Genomic DNA, 14,136 nt, shown 5'->3' with positions numbered 1-14,136 from the left:
AAGTCTACCTAGAGCAACCTGAAGGGTTTGAAATTCATGATGCAGAGTCTCATGTGTGTAGACTCAAGAAAGCTCTCTATGGGCTTAAACAGGCTCCTAGGGCCTGGTATGAAATAATTGACACCTATCTCTTAGGACTAGGCTTCTCTAAGAATGATGCAGATCCTAATCTCTACTACAAAAGAAATAAAGGTGATATGCTAATATTGATTTTATATGTTGATGACTTATTAATCACAGGAAATGATCACCTTATAGATCAATGCAAGAAAGATCTATCCAAAGAATTTGATATGAAGGACTTGGGACTCCTTCATTACTTCCTAGGATTGGAAGTATGGTAGTATTCTGACAACATTATACTAAACCAAGGAAAGTATAACTTGGATATTTTTAAAAGATTCAGAATGCTAAATTGTTGGCCCATGACCTCTCCTATGGAAACCAATTTATAAACTTAAAGAAGAAGCAGTAGAGTCACAACCCACTGACCCTACTCAATACAAACAGATGATTGGGTCCCTAATGTACCTGGTAAATACAAGGTCAGATATCTGTTATGCAGTTAATGCTTTAAGTCAATACAAAAACCCCCCAGAGCCTGTGTAGATGGTGCGGCCTGGTGATCATGATGACACAAAATGTCCTAAGCTGGGGGTTAATTTGCTCAATATTGAGAAGACAAGTGAAGACAAAGAAGTATTGGCGATCACTTGCGCGCAGGCAAAGAAGGCAATGTATCTCGACCCCCGCACAGAGAAGGAGAGACTGCGGGAGGCGAAGGCCGACATTGAACGGGAGATGGTGGCAGAAGGACGAAAGAACACGGAGATGATGAGTCCCTCAACCCGCTTGAAAGCGGAAAAGAATATCATTGGGCAAGTCTTGCAGATGGAGGTGCCGATAAAGGTAAAAGACCTAGACTCCATGCCACATTTAAGGACTGCCATCCTCAACAATGTGCTAAGCACCCACCGCAGGTGGAGGTTCCCGTCAGCCCTTCCACTGACCCGATGTTACTAGCCTTGAACAGTGGTAGACACCCAGCTGTGGTAGAAATGGGCATCCTTGGGACCATTCTGAAGGACACCATTGTGGACGGGGGTGCTGGGGTGAATGTACTACCAGAGGAGACATGGAAGAGGCTGGGGAAACCCACCCTGTGGCCATCCACATTTAATCTGGTGGGAGCCAACCAACAGGGCATCAAGCCACTCGGCATATTGATGGCCCAACAAGTGACAATTGGTACGCAGCCATTCCTGTTAGATTTTGTAGTTATTCCCTTGAAGAAGAAAGGCTATGAGGCCATCCTGGGGAGAGTGTGCTTGATCACCGCGAGGGTGAACCATAACTGGGAGAAAAATACACTCTCCATGGAGAAGGGAGGGCGGAAATATATCATTGACCTACGGACCCAAGATGTTGGCGAAGAGCTCGCCTCTTCCGACTCGGACTCAAAGGACTCTAATAAATGGGAAGGGGGTTCCAAAGAAAGCAAGGGCAAGAACGCGATGGAGCCGAACAGTGAAGGGGTACTCGAATTGGAGGGATGTTCTGAAGATGAGGTGTGCTCACTCAACGGGCTCTTCCATTGGCAAATGGAGGACTATGAACTTTTTCAATGCAACATGTTGCAGATAGAGGAGCTCGCCGATCCAGAGGTCTTCCCTCCGGAATACAGAGAATTTAAGGAGGGGGAAGCCCGAGTGGACGAAGGCACCCACACATCAGTTCGAGAAGGACAAGCCAATTCAATTTGAAGAGTCCAAGCTAAAGGCAACAAACCTGGGAAAGGACCCACAGAATATATTAGTCGGGGATGATTGGGATCCCGTGCTGAAGGCAGCGGTCTTCAAAATATTTAAGGAGTTTAAAGACGTCTTCGCATGGACATATAAAGACTTGAAGGGGTACCTCCCGAACTGCGCGTGCACCGCATCTTGTTGGTACCCAGAGCCCGGCCTGTACGAAAGAGACCATACCGGATGAATCGCAACTATGCAGCGCAGGTGAATGAAGAGATAGAAAAAATGCTGGAGGCCGACATCATTTTCAAAGTACAGAAAAGTGAATGGGTGTCGCCCATAGTCATTTCATTAAAGGAGGAGGTTAAAGGAGGAGGCTAACCAAAGAAGGATTTGTGTGGACTTTCGGTGTCTCAATGCAGTTACGGTTAAAGACCCCTTCCCAATCCCGTTTACGGACAGCATACTAGAGGAGGTGGCCGGCCATGAGATGTACTCGTTTATGGATGGATTCTCTGCATATAACCAGATCTCAATTGCCGAGGAAGATAAACTGAAGACCGCCTTTGTGGTCGAAGATGGTGTCTATGCATACAACCGGATGCCATTCGGCCTATGCAATGCACCTGCAACATTCCAGCAAATTATACTACACATATTCGACGAGATGTCGGTAGGGAATTTTAAAGCCTTCCTCGACGATTGGTCCATCTATAGCGGGCAAGATATGCATTTGGTAGCCCTCAGAGAGTGCCTGGAGAGATGTCGAAGGGCAAGGCTGGCCCTTAATCCAAAAAAATGTCGATTTATGGTACCCAGACAAAATATGGGTGATCGTGGAGATGGAGCCTCCTACGGATGTCACCGGGGTAAAGTCCTTCCTAGGCCATATATGTTACTATAGGAGGTTCATAAAAAACTTTGCACAAATATCCCACCCCTTGGACAAGCTTACTCGCAAGGGTGAGCCGTACACTTGGGGGACCCTAAAGAGTGAAGCATTTGAGGAATTGAAGACGAGGCTGGTAGCTGCCCCCATCCTCGCATACCCCAATTGGGACAGGGAGTTCCATGTGCATGTGGACGCTTCAAACTTTGCGATCGGTGCCACACTGGTCCAAGTGGGAGAACACAGGTTGGATCATCCCGTCTATTTTGCCAGTAGACTGTTATCCAAAGCGGAGAAAAATTACAGCACAACAGAACGAGAGGCATTGGGGATGATCTATGTGGTACAAAAATTCAAACACTATCTGTTGGCGACACCGTTCACATTGTACGTAGACCATCAAGCCCTCATGTACTTGGTCAACAAGCCGATAATTCAGGGAAGGATTAGTCGATGGCTACTCTTGCTGCAAGAGTTTACGTTCACCATTATTGTACGGCCTGGGAAAAGCCATGTGATAGCGGACCAATTATCACGCATAAAGTCAGGAGAACCAGCGAAAGGGGTGGACGATGATTTTCTAGATGCCGACTTATTCCAAATTGCTGCATTGCAACCATGGTACACGACCATCGGGGAGTATCTTTCTACTTCAGTCTTTCCGCTAGGCATGCTACTAGGAGAATGAAGGAAATTGGTTTTACGAAGTCGAACATTCTAACTGATCAATGGACTGTTATATAAGATGGGACTGGATCAAATACTCAGAAGATGTGTGATGGAGGAGGAGGTGCCAGGAGTTCTCCGAGAGGCGCATGAGGGGCCGATAGGGGGACACATGGGACCGGACACTACTGCACGGAAAGTGCTACTCGCGGGCTTGTGGTGGCCCACGCTATATAATGATGCCCGAGAATGGGTTGTTGGTTGCGACACGTGCCCAAGGGCTGGGAAACCATTGAAGCGGAACTTTATGCCGCTCAACCCCTCGCGCGTGTAGGAATTATTTGAACGATGGGGGTTGGACTTTGCCGGACCACTCAAAGTCAGCCGTGCTAGGCGGTGCAGATACATCGTGGTAGCCACAGAATATTTGACTAAGTGGGTGGAAGCACGGGCCGTACCCGATAACTCGGCGGTGAGTACAACCAGATTTATTTATGAGCAAATCATTACTCGTTATGGTATCCCCATGCAGCTGACGAGTGACCGAGGTGACCATTTTGTCAATAATGTTATTAAGTTGCTCACGACAGAATTTAAGATCTTCCATTCTCTGACGAGTCCTTACTAGCCTCAAGCCAATGGGTAGGCGGAGGCCACAAACAAGATCCTTGTAGGAGTCATTTATAAGTTGTGCGGGGTCAAAGGGGAAGATTGGGAAGAAAAGTTACCCTCCGTGTTGTGGGCTTACCGCATGACGTACAAAGTGACTACGGAACAAACGCCCTTCCAACTCATGTATGGGCAGGAAGTAGTGGTGCCCGCCGAATTCATGGGTATCGAGTCTTCGTATTGCAATAGATAATAGACTCGGCGATATGGAGAGCTTGAGGGAGCGACTTTATGCTCTGAATAAACTTGATGAGAAGCGGATGATGGCTCAGTGGGCAACCGAGACAATGCAACAAAGGAGGAAGTTGTGGCACGATAAGCATCTAAAGTGAATGAAGTTCACCCCAGGACAACTCGTGTTGAAATATAATGGGTGAAATGAAATTAAACCTGGAAAATTTAAAGTGAGGTGGCTAGGACCTTACAAAGTTTGCGAAGTCGCAGCAAATGGATCGGTTCGGCTGTGGACATTGGACGACCGCGAAGTGATTGAAGTCGTGAACGGGTTCAAATTGAAGGTTTACCACGAATGGAGGGAACCTGGACCCTCTAATCAGGGCGTTTGACCAGTATTTTGTAAAAAAAAAAAAAGTACGAGAAGGGACCGTACGGGGGAAAAAAAAAAGGAACGACGGTGGACCACCGTGCGGTGGAACCACAGGCGGTGGCAACACCGGCGGTGGGACCATCGACGGTGGAACCACCGGCGGTGACAACACTGACGATGGGACCACCGACGGTGGAACCACTGGCGGTGGAACAACCATGCGGTGGCAACACCGGCGGTGGAAACCCCGTGTGGTGGGGCCATCGACAGTGGAACCACTGTGCGGTGGCAACACCGGTGGTGGAAACACCGTGTGGTGGGGCCATCGATGGTGGAACCATCGTGCAGTGGATACCACCGCCAACGCAAAGACATAAACACGCACACGCAGCATCCCCTGCCCAAACGCAAAGACATAAATACAAACATGCAATCCGCCCAAACGCAAAGACATAAACACAAACACGCACTCCGCCCAACAACGCAGCGCCCACGCAAGCACAGGGCAGGCACACGCAGCCATACACAGCCATCCAGAGGGTAGTCAATGTGGTTACGCAACCGTACGGCTATAACTAGAAATCAGTTACAGGAGAAATAAATGGAGTCGGCTGGGAAACGGAGTTGGAAGAAGCAGTTGCAGGCTTCCTCTAGTAGCAGCCAGATGAATAGAAATAATAGGGTCCTGTCATCAGGCATGCGTGTTGCAGGCAGCACAATGGATGCCAGCGCAAGTCAGAAGAAAAAGCAGAAAGCACCACAACCTGCGACAAGTGGAGAAAATACATTGTCTCCTCAAAATATCACCTTCGAGGGCCTAAACGGGTTTGAATGCCGGAAATGGTGGCAGGACACTCCCGACGATGATTTGGTGAAGCAGAACCTTCGTAGGGCAGAAGTGGAGTGGGCTTTTCGAATGCTCGTGTTTCCTATCCGCGAGTATGAGGGTGCCCTACGGTTCATGGTGGACACCTTTGACAGACACACACGGACGAGTACTTTTGAGTATCTCAGGAAGGATGTTACCATATCCTTCAAAGCTGTGGACTTTACCAGAGTATTCGGCATCCCAGGCAGACAGGGTAGGAAAATCGAGTTGAAGGCTAAGAAGATGAAGCGTGAGGAGAAAGAATATTGGATTGAATTAGTATCCTGAAACTTGACGACAACGGAGCTGGACAGCGTGGCTGATGCCATGAAGGGACGAGTAATACGCAAGACCTTTGTTGCAGAGGGCCATTGGCGGTGCATAATGGATGTCATTAAGAGCAGGTTGACGGGATCTGGTAGGGCGTTGGACATCGCCCTCCCTCAGATTATGCTCATGAACGGGCTTATGAATGACATTGTGTACGATTGGGCTGCGTTGCTAGCAGAGTGAATGTATGAGTTCTTGACGATGCGACATCACTCGTTTTATATGCCCTAGTATGCCATAGGACTATTCTTGGAGGCCACGCGGGAAGTAGTGTCGGAGGCAGAGTTGGAGGTACGGCCGCAGGGACCGTTGGCAGCAGGTGAGCCTCCTATCATGTATTGGAGACACCTTGACATTGGGTACTCTTCTGCGAAGCGAAAATGGATGGTAGATACGGCCTCAGGGGAACCTGATAGTGGGAGGGAGGCTTCCAGTAGTACAGAGGCTTCGGAGGCGGAGGATGAAGAGGATGATAGCAGCAGGGCGACGGAGGAGTGGAGGATGGATCCAACTGGGGAGAGGGTCCTTTTTGCCCCACCCTTGCTATCGATGGGCACACCTGTGATGTCATCTGGAGTGGGAGGCACCTCTATTCCGGCATTTGGGTAGAGCCGCACGCCAGTTGCACTTGGCGCCATCCAGCAGCAGGCAGTATCACCTCCGCAGGGTCGAGCACCACCTTTGAGATCGGCTCCAGCTACGGAGGCACTTACCGAAGACATAGCGGAGTCGTGTGTAGATGGGTCGCCGCATCGAGTAGTGGTAGATGAGGAGCAGGGATTGAGGGAGGTGGTTGATATGGAGCCTCAGGTGCAGTTGGATGTTGTTGGACTTGAGGCAGTGGTGACCGTTTCTGCCTCCTTGTTGGAGGAACCCATGGCTATGGTGATACACACTCTGGTTGTAGAGATGCAGAGAGTCCCGAGGATCCCCAGTACAGACCTGTTGGTAGTGGCAATGGAGAGCTGGTTGACTCAGTGATTTCAGATGACAGTGGTACCACCCGTGGGAGTTGCTGTATTCTCACCTTGTCGAGAGACTCGAGCTGAGGTAGTAGACTTGGATGATTCCTCTGGTGAGGCACATGTACCAGCAGTTGGGAACGAGGCAGGAGAGGTCGTCTCTGCCATCCAGGAGCAGGGGGATGCTATACCTCTAGTGGCGGAGGAGGTACCTTCATACCAGCAGGATGCGGCTGTATCGGTTCCAACAAAGACTTCTGAGTTACTCCTTGGCGCTCTTTCATAGATGCCATGTCCATCACAGTCACTGCCTTCGGAGCAGGAGGGGGAGGACATTGAGGCCTATTTAGTTGACATGGTGACGAGGGGTAGGCGAGTGGTGGCCACGGTCCAGACGCGAGCATTGTAGCAGGTTGTGGGGGAGTTAGAGAGGGTCCTACAGTTTATGCGGGTGGGCTGCCCCGCAGCCTTTGCTGCATGTTTTGAGTCTCCGGGATGGCCAACTACTCAGATGGATGAGATGCTACAGGCTTGGATTGTGCGTGAGCCCATTGTGGAGAGTCGGGTGATGGCAGTCGTTCGAGAGATTGAGCAGGTCTATCGAGACGCCTACTATGCACTAAGGCATACGCAGCATGAGTCTGCGGTCCGTGAGGCTGCTCGCGTCGAGTTGGAGAGGGATGTGGCCGGTCAGTAGGCCTCGTGGGCAGCAGAGAGGGCACAGTTGTTGGCGCAGCTTGAGATGGCCCGAGCAGAGAAGGCTGAGGTGGAGACTTGCCTTTCGGCGGAGCAGAGTGTGAGGAGCCTCGTGCAGCAGGAGTTGGATGCAGTCACTGTCGAGAGGAGCCTGTTGCAGGCTCGATTGGTCTGTATGACAGAGACAGCGGATACGAAAGAGGAGTTGCTGGAAGCCGCGCATATGTTGAAGATGGCTTTGGAGAAAGTGTTGGTGGCGGAGCGTGATGTGATTGCACGTACCCATCAGGTTTATGAGCTCCGTGCCCGCTTGGCGGCCCAGACCTCGACATCTCAGCCTTCTACGTCAAGGACGCTTCCCCAGCCCCCTCCTTAGTTTGGTCTTGGATGTATATTTTGTATGGGTTGCGTTGTCTCCATTTTTGTTGTTAGTCGTTGGAGACGACTTCTTTTTGGGGGGGATGATGTTGTCGGAAAATATGTATATCTTATGTTTTGGTAGTAATGTTATTTGTTAGTAGTTAGTTAGCCGACGGGTAGGTAGTTGGAGTCGCGATGGTTGTGTCGCACCCCTTCGGCTGTTATATATTGTACTACCTGCGGGTATTGAAGGGTGGGATGTTTACGATAGATAATACTATGAACATTGGATACACTCTGAGTTATTAATGGAAAGCTTATTCTCGTATTCATGTTGTTATTGCATTGTTTATTTCTGCATTACTTCTGTATTCCTTCTGTTTACCCAGTGAGGCAAACAGTCTCATGGACCTACCCTATAGCATGTTGAATCACAAATACAATAGCCAATGAGGTCCATCCCTTAGGATTGCAAAGTGACATCTTTCAAAATTGAACCATGTTTTTCTTCTTTCAAGCAAAGTCCTTAGTTTCATCAACTAATCCAATTCCAATGCAAATTTAGTCAAGTAAGTAGTGGACTGTTATCTCATAGCATCGATATGTGATACATACTTGGAACCCATAAGAATAATAATTATGTAATAATTTTTTTCAAACAATCAAAAGCTAAGCATAGTTCTCCAAGCTACCAAAGAGATTTTCAAGAAGAGGGCAGAAAATGTTGTTGTTGTTAGCCTACCATATTATTGTTATCAAGTGCAATAGATGTGTATGCCACTTTGGGCAATTCTCAAGCTACGGAGAATGACCATGGATACACTACCAACCAGGCCATTCTCAAGCACACGCAAGAGTCTCACACAAGACTCAAGAAAGGATTCACAAAGGATCAAGAAATATAACTCAATGACAATAAATAGACAACCATTCATGACATCAAGATGTCATTTCAAACATATTGCATAGGAGGTAAGAGAATAAAATAAAACAAACAAATAAAAGGATATACCTTCCATTGTTTCCAATGACTTACCTTGTGAAGAAGAGCGAACCATTGATTCACCTAGACTTTTGGCAAGGTCCACAAAGCACAAGGTGAGCTCCATCAAGCTCCAAATGAGTAAATAGAAGGAAATCCTCCATTAAATCACAAAGGAAACTTCACAAACTCTAAGAATTCTTTTGCACAATGGTTGGAAATACGTTCCTCTCAAGTTTTTCCTCTCACTTTTCTATTCCCAAAACAGTATAATGAAATGACATAATGGGTTCCCTTTGTTAGGAAAGGTGTCTCAACTAAAGTTCTAGGAAACTTCCCGGCTTGAGGCGAGGCACCCTCGCTGGGTCTGGGAGACTTGGTTATCGAGTCTTGCCAAGCTTGTTGAGTCTAGTGGACTTGCCAGACTTGCCTAGTCTAGGTAAGTCTCGAGTCCTAGACTTGACCATGGCAGACATGGGAAAAATGCAACAAAAAAAGATAAAATTTAATACTTCAACTTGATTTTTTTTGACATATATTTCCTCCACCCTAAAAGTAACTGCATTTCATTTTCAAGCCAAAGGAGAAGGAAAAAGAGTTGTTAGCCAAATTTGGATTGCATTGTAGGCAAACCAAAAAGGAGTTTGGGCAAAAATCAATTGTTGAATCACGCACACTCTAAGAAGAGCAACAGACTATCTTTTCAAAGGTTGAATGATCTAGTCTGTGTTCATTGCAACCTTCATCTTCGCCATAGACGGATTTTGGGTAGTGACTTATCCCCCATCACGCTAATGGAGGTGGATCCACAATTTGATTGGATCACTGAGGTTGAGGATCCTATCTTTAGTGATGAGGACCTCGATTTGGTTGACCAGTTAGATAGTGAGGCTAAGCTAGTAGCCGTGGCAGATTAGGAGGATAGTGCATGAGTAGACACTTTGGATGTTGGTGTGGGTGTCATTAAGACAAAGGCATATATCAGGTTAGAAACATCATCCAAAACCTATCTAGATGCCCACTCAGGAGGGTTGCGGGCTCCTTTGAGCCATAGACTTCTAGCTTTTGTTTTGATATTTGTTTGAAGCTTTTGATGCCATGGATTTCATGTTTCATGAGTTTGTATACATTTGACAATATTTATATATTTAAATGTGTTATTTCCTTCTACTAAAATTTTCATCTATAGTTATGTGAAACTGATGTGTACTTGTGTATGTGATCAAATTAGCTTCTATTTGATGGGGTTATTGTGTCTTTCAGGTTCATTTATTAAAGGAGGCATGTAACAAGTTTTCAATCCTTGAAAGTCTCTGAATTTCTTGGGTTTTTGAATTTGCTTGTTAAATTTAGCTTTGAAGCCACCCAAGATCAATGTGGCTGAAGGAAAGCAAGACAAAAATCCAAGAGCTGAACAAAACTCAGTACTCTCCTAGCACTGAACTAGACTCATAATCTGAGCTAGTGTTCTAATTCTCAGTACTTAGCATAGGGAGAGGTGAGGGCTTGTTTATATAACAAAATATGAGCATATAAAACCAAGAGGAATAATAACTCCCAATAGTCCAAAATAGGAGGGAGTTTTACCTACTTGGTAGATGCCAAATACATGGTTATGCCAACTCAGGTAAGGGCAAGAAATGGTTATGGGGAGGTGGCTAATAAATCCAAAAGAGTGTGACATTCAACAACCTAAATATGGGTGTGAATGACACATGTGATTGTAGGATTATGCCACGTGTCTCCATACTAACCATTCTAATATAACCTAAGCAAGCTTAATAATGTGTAGGAAACATAAATATTCCCTAACATAAGAGAAAATAAATACCTACACTAACATTGCCAAGTTAGTGCCGAGTCCAAAACTAGCTCGCTGAGTTCGAGTCTAGTAACATTGGTTTCAACATTTTATCTTAGTGTTGAAAACACAAAATTGCAATTTTTGGGCTCCATAGGTCATTTTTGGCTCTAAAAATTATGTTAATGGAATTTGAATAGCTAAAGTGTGTTATGGTGACATGGATCTCTCCAAGATCTTAAATTAGAAAAACAAAATGGGTTCAATCAGTTTCTTACATCAAAAGTTATGCCTCAAAAACTTAAGATTCTACATAAAAAATTTAAGATCATCTATGACACATAAGACAACTATAGAAGGGAGTTGCAAATGCTAACCAAGAAACTTCACCAAGCCAAGACATGTGATTATGATTATCATAAAACATCTTGGGAAGGTTTGAACAATACAAGTTTGAGTGCTCAAGCTTGGGGGATAAATATTACATGTTATGACATATCCTTACGTAAGGAATATGCTATATTTAGCATGTAGACTTTTCTTTGGATTTGGTCATTGGAACTTGACAAGGGGATTTGTGCGTTGTGTTGGGTTGTATTAGCTCATGGTTATGTGGTTTCTCTTTGTTGGATTCATGCATTGGTTTCTCTAGTTATTGGGTGCTTGGCATGGAGTTTGTTTAGCATATTTATAGGCATTGTTATGTTGTTGGTAGCAGTTTTAAATACACTGTGAGTACTCGCACAGGAAATGTGCCAACGGGTTTCTCACCATTTTACTCAGCGTCAAGTATTGACAAAAATGCGTGGTGATTTTTTCAGGAAAATGTGCAATTTTATGCTTTTGAATCGCCAAAAATCAGTAAAAAAGAAATGCATAAGCATTAGTAAGGACTTCTGATTTTTTTAAGGGGTTCCCAGGATTTTTTTAGGATGCAAAGGGTGGTGGCACACGACTACACATGTTTTTGATTCTCCATCGACCATTCCTTGCTTTGCCTATGTCAAGTGTCAACTAGTAATGAGTGATACTAGCCCTAGGCTCATTGTCACTTGATTATATTGGATGACAAAATATGTCTGTGTACCCTTTCTTTGTTGTATTATGCGTATGATTTTTTGCATTATGCATATGAGTTATTTCGAGATCTCCTCTAGTTTTTGTAAAGTCCCGAGTTTTAAAATAATTTGGGCCTGCCAAGTTTTCGCCGAGTCCGAGTTTTTCAATTATGGCTGGTGGTACTCTAGATTTAAGTGTTGTCTCTTGTGAGGGCTCCTTGCTTGGATTGTATTGTAATTGATATTGTTGTTGATTAATATTTTCATTTGGACTCTGAATGCTAGATTTTTTTCCAAAAGAGTTTTTCCAAGACACATCGTTGTGTTATGGGTATTTAGTTTTTGTTCATTTCTTCTTTTAAATTAGTGTAGGAAGTGTTTTTGGATCTTTGCTTCCTTTCAGCCATTACATATGGAACAAATCCTTACTCAAGACATTAGATTTATCCCAACCCCAAACCAAGATGTCAGCTCAAAGATCTAATTAGAATGAATAATAGCCATAAATGTCAAGAAGGTTGAAAAAGAAATATTTAAATAGAAGCTGAATTTCTAATTTATGAACTCAAAAATCATATTAAATCATTAAAGGGACTCAAATCCCAAAATTCACTAAAAATGAATTAACTGAAAAATAACATACTTTCCAACTTTCTCCAAGAAATGTGGAAATTACCCAAATGTCACATAGAGGTCAAATCAACTATGGAGACATGTAAACACTCTCACAACTCGCAAGTACCATAGGGACTAGGTAAATTGGTCAGCACACACAGAGGTCTCAAACTTTCATATAGCGAAATGAGATGGTAAGTGATATACATGATATTCTTGTCCTCGTACCTTCCATTCAGCAATCACCTGTATAAGTATTACACACTCAATGTGCCAAGATCATAGTGAAAGCAAAATTGAGCTAATATATCAACATGTTCTCATCCACGGAAAACAAAGTACATATAACATCTCAAAGCATGACAATTATACATATCATCTCTATCTATGTAATCATAATTATGATATAACACAACATACTAATGACAAGCACTCTCAGGAGTCAGAACACAATGCACAAGTGATACTCTAATCAAACTTATTTAGCTCACAAAATGATATCATACTAGCCAAGCATGGTCAATGTATGGATACAAACATGAACAGAAATCAACACCAAGTATGGGTTAGCACACCGGTAATTATAGACATCTAATGGCAGAAATCCAATGCAAATATCTGCAAGATAATCTATCTAGCCAGTATGTCCTGAAAACATGCCAAGGCACAAACATTAAGAGAGAATTAGGACATGGCAGGAATGACACGTTGATTGGGCCTTACAAGAACTCTATTATTAATTTTCTAACATTAAATTATTTAGGCTGTTCCTCCTGTCTTATTAAGTAAATGGTAACGAACTTTTTTTTTTGGATTGCAATGTTCAGACCACCAAACTTTATTGCACAAAAAATGTGACAACTTTTCTAGAATCTTGTTGCTATCATTCGAGGGTTTGAGACACATCTACTTAAAATGACTATTAAGAAGTTCAAGAGGTTGTTTCCCCTCAGAGAAGAGTCTGATTGCTGATCAATGTGTGTCAATTCATTTTGCTTATGTATCCAATACCAGATAGGCCCTAATACCAAAACGGGAGATTGTCGAGGGAGTCTGTCATAAATTATGAAGAATTGTTGAGCTGCCATGGTTTTCTTATAGATGTGGATATATTTTTGGAATATGATTCGTATTTGTTTTGCCTCTTCTTTTCTATCTTCACATGAAATATTTTGTTATTGGTGTACTTATGATTATCAAAACAAATCTGTACTTGTGGGAATGCTATGTCCTTTCACAATTTCTTACCATTTTGTTGTTGGTTTTATGCAACATTTTCTCATTAGGTAGTAAATGGAGCATTCTTCTTGTTGTTTGAAGGTTTCAAGAACCCAATTTCTTATTGTCTGGATAATATGGACATTGAAACCATGCTATCAGGTAGTGGCATGCTTTCTATTTCTTATCCTTCATTTTCTTAAAAGTTTAAAGCTTCATTTTGAATAGGTAAATGTTATTGTTCACAGTCCTATACACGAACCAATTTTTGTGTAATTGTGTGTAGAAATCTAATTACTTGCCTCAAACTGTCTATAACAAGCACCACTAATATCTTTTATGTTAACAGCTTGTTTGTATATGCTATATAGAGCAAGTTGTATCGTTTATTTGAATTTGATGTTTATGGAATGCACTTTTTGAAGAATAATGGGATAGATGCATGCATCGAAGCAAATTGGTAATTTAATAAATTTATGATTACTATTTGCCCTTTAAGCACATTGATTTAGAATCATAGGAATCTTCAAGTAGATGTAGCATCAATATGGTTTACATCAATAAAACAAAAACATTGACCAGGTTTTATCTCAATGTAAAAAGAAGACTATTGCAAGACTATTAGTTTTGTGCCCTAGATCATACGGGCTTGCTTCAAAATATAGGCATGCCATGTAGTGATAAAGGAATATGGGAATTGCTGTGTTGTTAGTTTTGTATCATAGTC

General features: G+C 43.7%; 1 protein-coding gene across 5 annotated transcripts in view; it reads left to right on the top strand.

The window, feature by feature from the left end:
• The window catches only part of LOC131045794 (uncharacterized), a 266,420-nt gene that overhangs the window by 67,752 nt on the left and 184,532 nt on the right, over positions 1-14,136 (top strand). For all 5 annotated transcript variants that reach the window (XM_059221422.1, XM_057979440.2, XM_057979441.2 and 2 more), the window contains one exon: positions 13,478-13,571. In XM_059221422.1, coding sequence (XP_059077405.1) covers positions 13,478-13,571 — 94 coding nt within the window. The remainder of the gene's footprint in view (positions 1-13,477; positions 13,572-14,136) is intronic.

This window comes from Cryptomeria japonica, chromosome 5 (assembly GCF_030272615.1).
Source record: "Cryptomeria japonica chromosome 5, Sugi_1.0, whole genome shotgun sequence".
Classification (NCBI taxonomy): Eukaryota; Viridiplantae; Streptophyta; class Pinopsida; order Cupressales; family Cupressaceae; genus Cryptomeria; species Cryptomeria japonica.
The sequence above is the reverse complement of the archived record's forward strand: the minus strand, read 5'-3'. Positions and strand labels throughout refer to the sequence as shown.